The sequence below is a fragment of the Mus musculus genome, chromosome 10 (assembly GCF_000001635.26).
Source record: "Mus musculus strain C57BL/6J chromosome 10, GRCm38.p6 C57BL/6J".
In the NCBI taxonomy this organism is placed as follows: Eukaryota; Metazoa; Chordata; class Mammalia; order Rodentia; family Muridae; genus Mus; species Mus musculus.
Window position 1 is genome coordinate 12,660,379 of NC_000076.6, and position 16,733 is coordinate 12,677,111.

The window sequence follows — 16,733 nt, forward strand, 5'->3', positions numbered from 1 at the left end:
GTCAGGTGGGGTGGGAGGGTAGGGACATCCAGGTGGACACGGTGTGGGGTGGGGAGGAGATGTGGGATGTGGAGCAGTCGGAGGGTGGATGAAGGGCAGGGAATGGAATATGGAATGTAAAAAATAAATTAAAAATAAAATAAAATAATAAATAAATAAATAAATTGTATAATGACCAGTGTTTCTTAGAATTTTAAAACTGGGAACTAGATGTAGGAAAAAATGTACAGTGGTAAAAATTACAACAATCTATGAAGCATCTGACCTTCCCGCCCTGCCCCTGCATGCCCTGCCTCCCCCTTCCCACCCCACCCCCCAAACACACACACACACACACACACACACACACACACACACACACACACACACACACTCTGCCCCCAGGATGGGACACACTCACCAGCTGCTGTGCCCTGGCTTTCTCCAGGTCCAGGCTACCATCTGGAGCACAAGTGTCTACCAGCAGGTCTTCAGCTTCAGATAGCCACTGTGTAAGGTCATCAAGGTCATGGTGGAACTGCCTCCATTCCTCCACAGCCCTGGCAAAGGACCTGGAGCACGAGAGACAGACTCAGTGGAGCTTCAAGCTTCACAGAGCAATCCAGAAGTAACCTCTCTTTCAAACCCATCCTAGTAATAAGTCAATCAAATCTGATTTAAACCGAAGAGTTTAAATGGAATGTGTTATGTCAAAAAGGTTTTTGCTTTCTCTGACTTACACAGCCACTTTTGATTAATTGTAGGCATGTTAATCCATCCAAATTTATACCCTTACCGTTTAAGTATAGTGAAACAGAAACACATGATTAACTACCTCTATTCTCTTCGAAAGTATGTGGTTTCAGTGATAGAAGGCTTCAATTCAAGTTGAAACAAAGTAAAAACAAGTTAAAACGAAGGCCAAAAAAGAGTAACTGTTCTGGAACATTGAAGGGAAATTTTACAAATTACAAATAAAAATATAGCATTTAGTTAAAATGAATGGTGCATCAAAGCATAATTAGCACCACTAAATTAATACACAATAACATAACTTTAAATTATGACATTTTTTGCTAACTATAAGGACAATGAAAACTTATGGGGAGACATTGGTCATTTCTTTAAGAACAATGAGGCAAATTAGAGCTGGTAAATATTTATCTAGAGATGCACAAAAAGTTGCTTAAGGGTTTTTGGAAAGTAGAGGTGCATGCACAGACTCATGGTACTGAAGCTGTGGTACAAAGGCTCCTGAGCTGGGCCCTGAACAGAGGTCATACCAAAATCAAAACCAAGCAACTAAGATTGTTTCCAAACCATACATTATTATTTCCTCAGACACAGCAAATGTAAGGAATGGATATGTAAGTTTTGTTAACTGTATACAATCATAAAGGAAACAACTATAAGATATAATTTCATAAAACTAAGTTGGCTCTACGTCAAAGGGTACAGGCCATTTTGAGTGACATACAAAAGGCTGTAAATACTCACAAATAAACAAAAATATACATAAATAATATCTTCCAGTTAGAAAAACAATTTTAAACAGTAAGTATTACTCCCTTGGTTTCAAAGATGAGCCATTACTGGGCACAAAGAAACTTCAAGTCCCATTGAGAGCACAGTAAAGAAAGACAACAATGAAGCTATCACTGTAATATTGGAGAAATATTCCTGCCAATAATAGCCAGGCTTCTAAAGGAAGGGTGAGTTTATAAATATCCCTGGCAGGGTACAGTAGCCAAGTTCATGTTATAATACAAATCGAGTTTCAACATCTTGCTTTTTTAATTGTCTTCATGTAATAACCAAGTGCTGTGATTTGAATGTGAAATGTCACCCATAGGCTCGTGTGTTAGAACACATAGTCACCAGCAGGTGGCGCTGTTTGGAGAATCTTTAGAAGACAGAGCCTCACTGGAAGAAGCACATAGCTTGGTGGAGGCTTTCAGGTTTTATTTTATCCTACTTTCTGTTCTCTCTACACTTCCTGATTGCTGATGAAATGTGACCAGCCAACCTCCTTCTCCTGTGATCATGTCTTGCCTGTTATGCGAAGTGTGTGTCCTGAAACCATAAACCAAAACAACCCTTCCTTTTTAAGGTGCTTTGATCAACATTTGTGTCACCAATGAAGAAAGTAACTACTATACCAGTTCTAACAAACAAACAAACAACAACAACAAAAATACACACACACACACATATACACACACATATATATAAATGTACAAAAGAATGTTCACTAACTACACAAAGAGACCATATTATAAATTTACATAGCAACAAAGATCATTAAGGCATACTTCTTCACTGATTAAACAGTCACATGAATTAAAAAAATTTTAACCATATGATTCCTTGCTTTCGTATCTGAATACTTGCAATGTATTGCTCTATAGTAAATTCTCCATTACATGTTATTTTTGTTGTTGTTGTTGTTGGGCTATTTCATGTTGTATTTGCATTTAACTACATTCACAGCTACTGGGGGGGGGGGGGGGATCACACTCATTTTTCTTTACTCCTATTCACAGGTCCCTGTTCGAAGTCTAAAAACAACAGGAAAAAAAAAAAAAAAAACTCCGAAACATCCTATGAAGCAGAAGGTTATAGAGCAGAAAAACCGGGAAGAACGGGCCTGTGGTTATATATGAATTCCAATTACCTGAAGCTGCTTCTGTTCCTCATTCACATTAATCATGCCGTGTGGGAGAAAGGAACATTAATAAAATCCTTTCTAATTAAAAGGGAGAATTATTTTTAAGCTAAAAACTAAAGGTGCCCCCATATCATTAAGGTATTATGTGCTTAATGGCTGTGTGCCTGTGGACACATTTCTCTTTAAGGAATGAAGCTCATCTCTATTTATTAATCATGTCATATTAGAAATACATGAAAAATGGTTTCCATGATCCTAATGCACACTTGGACTCTGTCAACGCTGCATGGCCTGGTACTCGTGTGACTTAGAGATAACTATTCACTTAGTTCACACCTACCCTCTCCGATCACTGTACACTCTATTCACTCGGTCCCATTTTGCATTCAGCTGAGCGAGCATGTCCCTGATCTGAATGGCCTCAGGGCCAGAGGCTTCCACGATGACATCCGGCTGCTTCTCGTGAACAACTGCAATCTGCTCTCCAAGTCTGTCCAGTTGACCTTTGATACTCTGCAAACGCATCATTGTACAAAACACCAGAACCACAGATAAAGAGTTACATGTATGACACTCATTTAAAGTAATAGTGGGGCTAATTACTGTTCTGTGTGCAAATGAGGGGATTCTATTTTTTTCAATTTATTTCTTCACTTTACATCCTAATTGCATTCACCCCTCCTCCTGGTGACCCTTGCATGGCTACTTTCCTCAATCCCACTCCCATTCTTTTCTGAGAAGGGGGATGCCCCACCTGGGTATCCCCCCACCCTGGTACATCAAGTCACTGCAGGACTAGGTGCATCTTCTCCCACTGAGGTCAGACAATTGTCAAACCAAGCTGCACATCTGTAACATTTGGGGGTGGGGGGTAGGTCCAGCCTGTGCTTGCTCTTTGTTTGATGGTTCGGTCTCTGGGAGCCCCCAAGGGTCCAGGTTAGTTGCCGCTGTTGGTTTTCTTATGGACTTTTCTATATAAAAATCTCAGAGTCACCAAAATGTGAGGAATACCATCACAATGGCGAATGGGAAGGCACCCTCCTAGATGTCCTGACCGGCTTCAAGGCAGGATACAGGAAAGGTAGCTTTACTAACATACTATGTAGGTGAAAAAAAAAAAAAGGAGACACTTCTAGAATTATAGTTTTAAATGCCTAATCACTGTAGCTTAAATGAGAAAATAAATTATTGAATCTATCAGAAATAATACGACATCTTTATATAGAAGTACAATCAAATACATGGGAAAAAACTTTCAAAGAACTCAAAATGTTAACTTGCAATCAATACGCAATTCCACAACGGGGCAACTAGCCAATCTCGAATCAATATGGATGACCTGACATCATTTGACACAAATGACAATCGAGTTTACATCAGATTAAAATTAGATCTCTGCTGTTGCAAATAAATGTGCATTCATAAGAGTCCAGACCTAGATGCTTTTTAAATTGAAAAAAAAAAATGCTGCATCCTACCAGGGAATACAGTAAAATCTCACTATTTATACACTGTTGTTGCTAATTTGGAGTAATCAAAGATTTGGATTATCTAAATAAGTACAAGAGCAACTTCCATCTGAGCACGGCAATCATGCCTGTAATCTCAGCTCTCCACAGGCAAGAAAAGGAGGGTGAGCATCCAATTAGCCTGGACTATCTAAGGAAGCCCTGTCTTTAAAAAGATGAGGGGAAAGGAAAAAAGAAAAGAAGGGAGGGAAGGAGGGAAAAGGTTAAAACGGAGGAGGAAAGAGAGAAAGAGGGAGGGAAGGAGAGAGGGTAGGAGGAAAGAAGAGAGGGAGGGAGGGGAGGAGGGAGAGAGGGGGAGGGAAAAGGCAAAACAGGAAGAGCCGGAGATTGGCCTTGTTTCTGTACTTTTTCTATTAACAATGGCAACGGACATTCCGCACTTGGATTTTTACCTTCAGAGAGTCTTCCTGGAAAGAGAAGTCTTTGTAGACAGTGGTGTTTAGCTCCGGCATATTAAGTGATAATTCAATGTCATCCAGAGTGAGTAAAATTTTATTAATTTCAACCAAATAATCTGCAGGGAGGGCTGATGATGTAATTCCAGAAGAAACTGGAATTGTTTTTCTCTGCTGGATAGGGATTGTCTATTAAAAGATTCAAAAAAAATATTAATGCAGGTATGTTAACCCCCCCCCATGAAAGTAACAACAAATTGGGGGTGGGGGGGTTGAAGAATCCCAGAATGTCAACCAAAGTTGTAAGAAACACAAGTCAGGTGATTATGATCAAAACACACTATGTACATGCACAAAATGTCACAATGAAACCATTATCACACAATTAATAAATGCTAATAAAAATAACATTCAATATAAGTTTTCTTCTTTTAACCTTCATTGCTACAGAAACTCCACAAGCTGCCTCAGCTTTCATCAGCAGTCTGCCACTTTCATGCCAAAAGGCAACCTCAGGACCACCACCCACCCACTGAGGAAGGGTCTTTCATTGGTCTCATGGCTAGAGCTCACCAATTAGGTGAGACTGCTTGGTCTACAGAGCCCTGGGATCCTCCTGTCTGCCACTCCAGCACTGGGATCACAGCACTGTGCCACCATGCTTAACATTTTTACATAAACTGAGACTGGAGACTGAACTAAGACAGCTCAGGTCCTCATACGTGTGAGACACACACTTCCCAGACCACTATCCTCAGTCCAAAGCCTAATCGTTGTAAGTCCTGCTTCCTGTAATGAACAGGAAAATAGGTGAGGATGGTAATGAAGTTTCCTCCATCTACACAGACGGGCTATTTTTTTAAGAGGATAGACTAAGAAGGGAAATGGGGAAAGTGGACGACACCAATGGCAACTTCCATTGGATCGTACAACAAGGCACGTGCAGTCAGAGACAGCTGGTAGACAGCAAGCCAAGGCACAGGACTCCACTCAGATTCCGAAGTGATCAAATAAAACTCATTTCAGGAAGAACTACCAAAAAATAGAGCTCTGGGGAACAGCATCACTTAAAACACCACAAGGATATTACTCTTGCCGTATTTTCAATGTCTGCAGATGCACAGTTGAAAAAGAGGAACACCGAGGCTTCTGGGACAACCCCTACCTCCACCCTACCCCTAAAAAATTAATAGCCTAAGAAGGTAGCCATCAAAGAGAAGTTTTGAAAGCTGTGATAAGGATGCTGAAATGTAGCTCTCCACAACTGATGGCTTCTGGCAAGGGTGGGGAAGGACTCAGTTTCCCTTTCTCATTGGGACTAGACCATGCACAAGTAAGTTTAACACAAAATGGTCTGAGGGTCTTTTTCCTCCCCTTCCCTCCCCTCTCTTCCTCTCTTCCTCTCTCCCCCCCCCCACTTCCTCCCCTTGTCTTTGTTTTGGTTTTTGGTTTGTTTTTTTTTTTTACATTTAAGGGAGCAGACATGGGAGGACTGGGAAGTGCGTGTGATCAGAGTGCATGATGGGAAATTCCCAAATAACCTATAATATACACCAGGAATAGGATCCAATCCTAACTCCAAAAAATAAGCAGTAATTACTTAAACTTAAAAAGACAGTGAGGGGGAAATATATAATTTCCCTAGGTGATTTGCTTGAATATTGCTTGTGTCTTTAAATATTACATCCCCAGCCTGGATGGTACAACTGGGTAAGTTATTTCTTTGCTGCGGAGACCACAGCAACCTACCTTAATTTTGTTGTAACGAGTATGCAAAAGTAACAACTGCAAGCGGATCTTTTCTTTCTTACTGTCCTCCATAGGTTCATGTAACAAATGCTCCCCTCTTTGTAGAACTTCCTCAATCTGGGCTTGCTCCTCATCCATCTAAATATTTAAAGAAAGAAAATTACTGAAAACAAAAATACACAGACAAACTTCGTACTCTCCATTGTTCAGTGTTAAGAACTATGCTGAGACAGACAGGGCAGTGTGGGTCAAGCCACATCGGCCTGAATGACACAACTGCTCTTGATTTTCTTCAAATACTTTATATTGGAAAATCAAATATCCCAAAGCTAATTTATCAAAACGTAGCTAATGATTACAGCTAGTCAGGAAGGAGGGGGTGGAGCTGCTACTACCACTGTTTCCTCTCCTTCTTCTCCTCCTGCCCTTCCTCTTTCTCCTGTTGCTCTTCATCATCATCATCATCACCACCACCATTAGTGTTTGCTTGTTTGTTTGTTTGTTTGTTTGTTTGTTTGTTTGTTTGTTTCTTGTAGCCCAGGCTATCCTCATACTTGCTCTATCGCTAGAGAAGATCAGGAACTGGGATTCCTCCTGCATCTGCCTCCCAATGTTGGGGTTAGATGAGCGTTGTATGTGAACTTCAAGCATTGCATGAGTTACCTGACAGCTTCGGCAGTGACTCTCATAAATCACATCTGGATTACTTCAGTTACATGTGGTGGGTCAAGCAAATGAATCCATATTGTTAAGGAGAGAAAAAAAAAAAAAAAACGAGGGTAGGGTTTGCAGACCACCTACCTTCTCATCGTTATTGGGGTCCAAGTGCTTTTCCACAACTTTCAACATGTTTTCTATGTCTTGTTCTAAGTTTTCCAAGTCAGAGAAAGACTCAGCAGCTTGAACAGTTCCAGCAGGGTCCAAGCCTTGGTAGGATGAAGGGTCCTGACCAATCAGCATCTAGGGAAGGAAAAGAGGCTTCTGAGAGTTGATTTTCTAAAATCATCCCGAGAGGCAGGGTCACAGCAGAAACCAGCATTTATCTGAAATGACTTCAAGGTCATTCATCACAGAGCAATGACTTAGGGCAACCTGGGTGTACTCGAACTGCTCATTTTTCAATCTGGAGCCAGGAATGTAAAGTGCATTCCGTTCCCTGTGGCTGCTTCGAGCACAGTAGGGCAGCTGCCAAGGTGAACATCCTACAGGGCCGTGATGTGAACCATCCCTGCCACAAGCCATGAAAGAAACAATGGCCAGTCCTCACTCCAGGGTGCAAGGAGACCCTAGAGAACGCCTCCCATACATGCCCACCAAGAAGAACACCCCTTGGGTGTTTTAATGACAGAACCTCAAAAAGATTTGTATTTCCAAATGCCACATTTTCACATCTATAGAGAAAAACATCACATTTGGGAAAATAAAAGTAAAAATGGCCATTTTAATAAAAATAAATGAATAAAACATCCAGCGTCTATGAAGAAGGTAGCAGTCTCACTTCTTAACCTGCACAGATTTTCCACTAGCCCCTGCTGAAAGTGTTTGGAACGGCCCTCTACACCCTCTGCAACAACTCAATGGATTCTAAAATCCGATACCAGCAGAATAGTAAGAGATGAGCCAGCAGATACGAGTAAGATGATTTTAACAAAGACAACATTCCCAAGGGCCCAATATTCACAAAGTTAACCTAGCAAATTATAACAGCCCATAGAACATTACTGTTAAAATCCATTTCAAGGGAGCATGTACAGAATGCTATAATTTTTTTTTTTTTTATATTTTGGAATCATGCATCAGTGAGTAAAAATTGTTAAGCAACAGAGTGGTTTGCAAAGGTCATTTGAGGGGCAATGCTAATTTTCTTTATTATTTCTCTTAGCACCGTCCTTTGCTTAGTTTTTAATGTCAAAAAAAAAAAAAAACCCTCCCATGAATCTATTTAAACAAATAAAATGGAATTAAGTCATACAATAAGGAGGCAAAGCCAAGATTAAAGAAGACAAATGCTCAAGGAAGGTCTGACTGTATTGTTTTAAGTCGTGAATAATTATATGCTGGGGCATAGAAAAAAGTGTGGCTCACTATACCAGATATTTTAAGTTAAAACAAAGTTAGGTAAAACTTACTTCCTGCACACATATAAAACAAACGATCTTTTCTCTTTGTTATTTCAATAGATAACTGCCAAGAGGTTCAATTGACTACTTCTTTAAAGTGCCACCAGATGTGCACAGATGAGATTATATAAAACGCTCAGCATCCTGTGATCCCTCAGCATGGGCATCTCAGGTCCACCGCTCTCCCTCTAAGCTGAGAAAATGCTTGCATCGTTTCCACCTCACATTTACTCAAGCTCCATCTGTGCTCGGCCTTGAGAACTCTACAGTAAAGCTTGTCTCCTGCCCCCCTCTGAAAATAAAGAATAACAGAGGGGGGGATGGGAAAGATACAGGGGGGCTGAAAAAATAATAGAGTAGTACAGACACCATTTTGTAATGACAGCTGTTATTTATGACCCTTCTTTTAATTGATAAAGCGTTTTCAAATTAGCGAATTCAGAAAATTTCCCTGTGAACTACAAACTGTGAGTCTATAACTTATAACATTTAAATCTGTCAACATATAAACACATACACACACATGTATTTTCTATAAACACATACATTAAAAGGATGCATTTAGGATCAGGAATTGATAATCATGTGTCAGTTGGGAAATGACTTATTTCTATTCTCTTTCTATCCCGACTGTCAACTGGCTCTGAAGCCTGTCCTGGGTGAGTTATTTACTAAACAATATTTTCTTATATCAACAATCACACATAAGTAACAGCAGTTGCTTTGCCAAACAGTTATTAAAATTCATTTACAAATTAATAGGCTTGAACAAAATTATGTACCATTATACATAAACCATGGGGAGAAATGGCATCCTATACAAATGCAAGCACTCACTCGGGCGCTCTTTATGTGCTGGGACACCTTTTCAAAGTTCCTGCTCAGCTCGGCTAATTTTGGTTCCACGAGTTCCCTGCTGGCGCTTCCACGAGCATTCACCAAGATGATGGCTTGTTCCCGAACATTCTCAACCTGGAGGCTGGCATCATCCAATTCAGACAGTAAACGCTGATAGTAAAAGGAGGGAGGGAGGGGGGGAGGGAAGGAGGGAGGGAGAGAGAGAGAAGAATATTATTCCAAGCACACAAGATGCTTACTATGAATTAAAGGTATTTGAAATAAACATCTGAGATTGCTAGGAAGACTCTCAGCACCAGAGGATGTGGTGGTCATAGAAACCCATGGTGATCTTGGTTTCTCCCACCAAAAAGCAAACTGCTTGAGAACACCACACACACTGCTGACAGCACACGGCACAAGAGAACAGCAAATTAGCCTGCGGGACTCATGAGGCTGACTACCTTCACAATTTCTTCCTGTTTACTCGCTGGTTTCTTTTCGATCTCATCCAGCAGAGCTTCGGCTTGATAGAGCCAGGTACTGATGTGAGCGACGTGTCCATCAAATAGCTCCAGCTGGTTTTGATGGTTCTGCAAAGGAATAAGATGGTGCTGATGAGCTTTAAATGAAATATTAAGATGGCAATCTTAGTAGAGATTGAAGAGGCCATCAAAGAGCATGCTGCATGTCACACAATCGTGTCAACAAAGAACGAAGTTTGCTACATACTTTCACTTGGTTTGTTTTGGTTTGGGGTTATTTTGGAGGGAGGGGCGACTGCTTTAAAGTTCTGCAGACTGAGCATAGGGCCTCATACACTGCGCAACTGAATATGACCTCAGGCCTCTTCTTACTTTTTATTTTAAATTATTTAGGCTATCCTTGAATTTACTATATAGCCCAAGAAGACCTTCAAGTTGTGATCCTCCTGCCTCAGTCATCCAAGCAGCAGGCTTACAAGCCTGTGCTACCAGGTGTGACTATTCTGAGGGGAGAAGGGGTATTGGGTTTTGGGGGTTTTGTTTTTTTGGCGTTTTTGAGACAGAGCCTTGCTATGTAAATTGACCTTTATCATTAGAGACTCTTGTTTTGGTCTCTTAAATTCTGGGATTACAGGTATGTATCACCATGGCCAGCTTTAGCTTTACTTTTCTCTCTACATTGGTATGTGGTGATGTATTATATTACAGAATTTGCATAAAGTTATAACAGTAATGAGTCATGGACTAGAATATAAACCTCTGATCAATCAAGACCTAAGCACATGAGCTCCTCTGCCCTGTATATCCTAACTGATTTGAAAAAAAAAAAAATCCCAAACAGATCACTTATTCTTATATCTATGCCAATCCATTACTGGGGAAATAACTGAGTTAAAGTCCTATCTGATGTGCTAGAATAAAGTAATAACTTATAAATTGTAACTCTCACTTCAGAGATAGGGGCTGCCATATGTTAATCATTGGTAGAAGTAGCCAGGAAACACTATGAAAGTGGAATAGTTATAATTAAAAGAAAATAATAGGGTGTTTAACATATTGTTATATAATACCACTACACATTTTAAGTCATTTAATTATTATAAAATCATACAAGGTAGAAATGATAATAACGCCCATTTTGTAGATGAGAAAAAGAAAGAATAGAGTTTGTAAGTAACTTCACTGAGGTAGTAGTCAAGAATTTTACAGGCAGCAATGTCTGGGATAACCCTTTATCTGTGCTAGTATATAACTAAGACACTGTGAAGACTGTGTGTATATAAATATACATTTCTACATACATGTGCATATGTATGTATAAATTATATATTATGATTATACTAGCAAATACTCTTATCATTAAAACAAAACTATGTTTACTAAAATATTAAGTAACATGGCCCCTGTGTTTGGCATGAATATTTGACTTTTATCAGAGGTGCTGTAAATTCTTCTTTTTGGTATCTTTTCAGTAGAAAAATAAAATAATAAACCTAACGCACAAGCGAAGCAAAGCAGACACACACAGAGCCCTAACGAGGGCCGCATGCTTTCCAATGCAGCTACTTAGAGAAGACATCCCCAGTGGCAGGCATGTTCTGGCATCTTACCAGCAAGGTGTTGCACCAGTCTTCGGTCCACGTCCGCACTCGGCTCCATCCAGCATTGAGCACACAGAGGTTCTCTTCCAGAACAGACTCACTGCCCAAGACCAAGTGCTGAAGGGCGGCACTGCTCTCTGTAATGCCATTTAAGTCAACTTTCCTCTTTTCCAGATCCTTGAGAATACTCTAGAAGAAAAAGGAAAAAGAAAAAAAAAAAAACCCACTTGACTTTCAGAACACACTAACATTTACCTAACCTTATGTATTGTGGTTTGTTCTTTAGCTTTTTTTTTTCCAGCAATAACGAGTCAATGGTTTCTAGATAACTTGCAATACCTTAAAGGTTTATAAAACTCAACTCTCTGACACATTGCAACTCTCAAGCCATAAAAAAAACTGAAATGGTTAAGTAGGTGAATCTGAAAAGACATAAGAAATTCAGATAGGCCTTCCTTCTTCTTGAGTTTCATGTGTTTTTCAAATTGTATCTTGGGTATTCTAAGTTTCTGGGCTAATATCCACTTATCAGTGAGTGCATATCATGTGAGTTTTTTTGTGATTGGGTTATCTCACTCAGGATGATATCCTCCAGATCCATCCATTTGCCTAATAATTTCATAAATTTATTGTTTTTAATAGATGAGAAGACCAAAGTGTGGATACTTCATTCCTCCTTAGAACGGGGAACAAAATACCCATGAAGGCAGTTACAGAGACAAAGTTTTGAGCTGAGACGTAAGGACACTACCCCACCTGGGGATCCATCACATAAACAGCCACCAAACCAAGACACTACTGCATATCCCAGCAAGATTTTGCTGACAGGACCCTGATATAGCTGTCTCTTGTGAGGCTATGCTAGTGCCTGGCAAATATAGAAGTGGATGCTCACAGTCATCTATTGAATGGAACACAGGACCCTCAATGGAGGAGCTAGAGAAATTACCCAAGGAGCTAAAGGGTCTGCAACCCTATAGGTGGAACAACAATATGAACTAACCAGTACCCCGGAGCTCTTGTCTCTAGCTGCATATGTATCAAAAGATGGCCTAGTCAGCCATCAATGGGAGGAGAGGCCCTTGGTCTTGTGAAGATCATATTCTCCAGTACAGGGGAATGCCAGGGTCAGGAAGCAGGAGTGGGTGGGTTGGGGAGCAGGGTGGGGGAGGGTATAAGGGACTTTAGGAACAGCATTTGAAATGTAAATGAAGAAAATATTTAATTAAAAAAAAGAAATATTACACATGTCCTGAGACGTGAGTGATGATACTAATGCTAAATATTAAAAATGGAGAGAAAAAAAAAAGAAAGAAATTCAGATGGGAAATACAGCTTAAGTAAATCAAAGGAGAACCAGGAAAATAGAAGCTTTGAACATCAGCTTCATGCCTTGCAGTGGGAACACTCCAGGAGGGAAAATGGCCCCGGGACTCACACACACGTGAAGGCTCACCAGGAAAGTGCACATTCACAGAAATTCAAATCATGCTGAAAATGCAAACTATCCTGAAATGACATATGGAAACACCCGTGGCCCCCTTACTCCTCAACTGTTGTTCCTTTTTCAAAAAGTACTTTTCATATTTCTGTTTATTTAAGTGTACGTGTGTGAGTTTATTTAAGTGTTCATGTGTGTATGTGTATGCCCTTGAGGACAGAGGTGTGCGTGTGCCCTTGAGGACCACCAGATGTTCCAGACCTAAAGTTACACGCTGATATTGGGTCCTCAAAATGAAACACTGGTCTTCTGCAAGAGCAGCAAGTGCTCTTGGCCACTGAGCCACCTCCCTGTGGTACGGGTTCTTAAATCAACATTTAAAGAAATCACTTCAAGGAATTCAAGTTCTTATGTGAACACTGCTGAAAATCACATTTCTGAATGGATACAAATCACAAACCCACAAGGGAGTCAAGGCTGAAACACTGCCTTGGTCATGACACTTAGAGACGCATTTGAAAGGCAGTCGGGTATTTCCTGCTCCTACTCTTCCCCTAAATGAGAGAAAAAGTCTATTACAAATGTACTCTGTGTAGTTCAGACTTTCTGCGCTCCTTCAGTGGTTCTGTAGTAACTGACTAAAATTGGCTGGAAGAACCATAAAAAATAACTACAGACAAGTAATTAAGTTTAAATAATACATACACAAGTCTGGTGGGTTTTATGGTAAAAAGTGTTTAAAATAATATTGAATGTATGGAATAAATTTCCCACTTACATCCACAAATAAAAACACCACTTAAATTCTGCATTTAAATATTGCACATAATATTTAATTTATGAAACTAAAATATCTTCTAAATCTTTAATGGTTTTAAATCTTAAGACATATCATTGAAAAGGTGGGCAATCACCAAAGAGCATACATGGCCTAGACCTGGGTACCTGCATGTATGTAGCAGATGTACAGCTTGATCTTCACGTGGGTCTCATAACAACGGGAGGCGGGGCTGTCCCTGACTCTGTTGCCTCCTATGGATCCTGTTCCCCTAACTGAGCTGCCTTGTCTGGCCTCAGTGGGAGAGGATGTGCCTAGTCCTGCAGTGACTTGATGTGCCACAGTAGGTTAGTACCCAGAGGGGCCTCCTCCTTCTCAGAGGAAAAGGGTAGGAGAATAAGAGAAGGGGTTGAGTGGGGGGGGGGGGGGGTGCTGCAATCAGGATGTAAATAAATAAATAAATAAATAAATAAACTGATAGAAAAAGAAAAGTGGGTGGCTATGCTCCACATCAACGTTCCTCCCACCCCACTGAGAGGAAAGTGCTGGGTGCTTCCTAGATGCCACCCTAACTATGTCAGATCTGTAAAACAATTAGTTGGGAATTCAAAATTATATATTTCACAAGCTTACCACTATTTATAGTCTGTCTTCAAAAATGATAGTTAACAAAAAAATGGAACTTATGAGACCAGAAAAAAAGGATCATCAAATATTAGTATATACAACTCAATCTCACCTATATATTATATATGCACACATATAAAAGCAATCAGTAAAAAAAGGAAAATGCACATTTATATGGTAATAAAACAAAATAATATAAAATAGATGCATTATTCATATACACACACACACATATATATATACCCACGCATATACACACAATGTTTATACAGGAAAAAATTAAGATATTATGAGGGAAAGTAAAAGAACTGAAAGGTCAGGAAAGTGAGACATAGCATTTTAATAAGGACTGAAGCCTGTCGTGGTGGTACGTGCTAGTAGGATGTGCTAAAGAGGCTGAAGCAAGAGAATCACCAGGGTGAGGCCAGCCTGGGCTGCACCTAGAGGCCAGCCTGGGCTGCACCTAGAGGCCAGCCTGGGCTACACCTAGAGGCCAGCATAATGGCTCAGCAGACAAAGGCATTTGCTGTTCAAGTCTGAAAATCCAAGTTCCATCCCTGGAAAGCACATAAATATGGAAAGAGAAGACCAAGTTCTAAAAGTTATTCTGTGACCTTCACATCTATGCCCTGGCACAAGTGAGCCTCACTCATACATTCTCTCACATACATGTGCACGCACACAGACATGTATATACACAACAATAACAACCAATATTTGTTTTATTTATTTATAAATGATTTAGCAAGGCTGGCAGGGCACTCGCATGGCATGGGCCAGGACCTGGGATTAATCTCCAGCCCCCACAGAAACAAAAGGCAAAATACATAAGTTCTCATCTAACAAGTCTAGAGCTTTAAAGTAAATCCACACAAAAGTTATTTTACAAATATGGGGACTATTTCTATAAAAGTACATAAGCCACGAAGAGAATCATAAAGAGAAGGACCCTCTACTGAGAATTAAAATAGCTAACGGAATGACTCACTCAGCAGTTTGGGAACTGGGGGAGGGTAGAAGACCAGAATTGTACAACAGAAAACAACAATGATATATTAACTACTGTGTTAGACTAGAGAAGAACTCAGAACTCAGACCGACAAACCTGGGAGCATACGTTTGTTCTTCGGGGAGAAGTTCAGAGCCTCTCTCCTAATATAGAGCAAATTAGCCTCTAAGGATTAAACATTAAAGTTGAAGGGATGAGACTACACAAGATCATGAAGAAATTCCACAGAAGCTCAGGGTCACGGCAGCCCTTCTGAAACGGAAGGCACCAATAACAAGGAACTGAGTATTCTGTTCTTTAAAATCACACTTAAGTGTGTGTTAAAAAAAATAATAAGGACAGGAAGTGAACCGCAATGACAAAGAAAGGAATTTCTTAAATACTACACAACACAGCGAGCATTAATAAGTCTGATGAAGAAATCAAAATTAGCAGTTTAATCTGGTTATTTAAAAATGGTCAAAACTACAGGAAAAATATTTTTCAAATAGGGGCTACCGATGGTCTATAAGCCATGGAAAAGGTTCTAACTGGATAGTCAGAGACCGTGTTTGTACACCACGGTCGAATGTATTTTCAAAATCCAGGGAGGAATTGATGCATATGTGGTGCTTGTAATGCACTGTCTATGGCACAGACTTGAAGCACACATGAGATTTAAAATGGGTGTATTCTTTGGCCTTAGATTTTCCAGCTACTAAAACACATTCAGGAAACAATTATAAATGTATGCTGAAAATCAGCCATAGGAATGTTGTTCATAGAACTATGCATAATAATGAAAATGGAGGGTGGTAAACAGCTGTGAGTGGAAGAATTGGGCAATAAAAACAACCAACCATAGGAGTAGGCTTGTCTAACATACACTAGAAAAGCAGAGGGAAAGACAAACTGCCAAGCTCACAGTTAGCTTGTGTTTGACTTTATTTTAGGTCCTACACATAAACTGTGACTTTAGCAACTCAGAAAGCCAAGGAGAGTTTGTGATCTCTGGGAAACAGTGAAAGTCGTAGAGATAATAAGGAAAGAAGACAGTGTGTCCAGGCCCTGATGGCACTGGCCTGAAATCCTCACCATCAGGATGCCGAGGCATCAAGAGTTCAAGACCACTCAGAACTGCATGGTGAAACCCAGTCTCAAAAGAAGAGGAATGGTGGCACAGGGAGGGGCGAGAGCAGGGGGAGGAGCCTGGAGCTGTCCAAGGGAAGAGAAGAATTGCTTTCAGCATACTAAACAAAGATCACAGTTAACAAAATCAATTTGGCTTCTTTTCTTTTTCAGCCAGTCAGAATACACCAGTGACCTTCAAGTTCCTTTTCCTTCCACATCCCTCTCTCTGCTCCTTGTCCCCCACACACAGAGCATGAGCTCCTTTCCATGTACTGTCTTAGAAACTGGAATATTCTTCCCAGAGCAACAGCTTGACTTTCTCCCAAGTGTCCCTGCCACTGAGCGTTCAGGCGAGTGGGAGTTACGTCATTAAGCCCGAGTCCCTTCTCACAGAGGTCGCAGGAA

At 40.3% G+C, this 16,733-nt stretch overlaps 1 protein-coding gene across 13 annotated transcripts in view; it reads right to left on the bottom strand.

The window, feature by feature from the left end:
• The window catches only part of Utrn (utrophin), a 487,702-nt gene that overhangs the window by 278,192 nt on the left and 192,777 nt on the right, over window positions 1-16,733 (bottom strand). For all 13 annotated transcript variants that reach the window (XM_006512710.4, XM_011243167.3, XM_030245066.1 and 10 more), the window contains 8 exons: window positions 11,373-11,552; window positions 9,742-9,870; window positions 9,278-9,448; window positions 7,122-7,280; window positions 6,321-6,458; window positions 4,569-4,760; window positions 2,988-3,160; window positions 401-551 (listed from right to left, as the gene is read on the bottom strand). In XM_006512710.4, coding sequence (XP_006512773.1) covers window positions 401-551; window positions 2,988-3,160; window positions 4,569-4,760; window positions 6,321-6,458; window positions 7,122-7,280; window positions 9,278-9,448; window positions 9,742-9,870; window positions 11,373-11,552 — 1,293 coding nt within the window. The remainder of the gene's footprint in view (window positions 1-400; window positions 552-2,987; window positions 3,161-4,568; window positions 4,761-6,320; window positions 6,459-7,121; window positions 7,281-9,277; window positions 9,449-9,741; window positions 9,871-11,372; window positions 11,553-16,733) is intronic.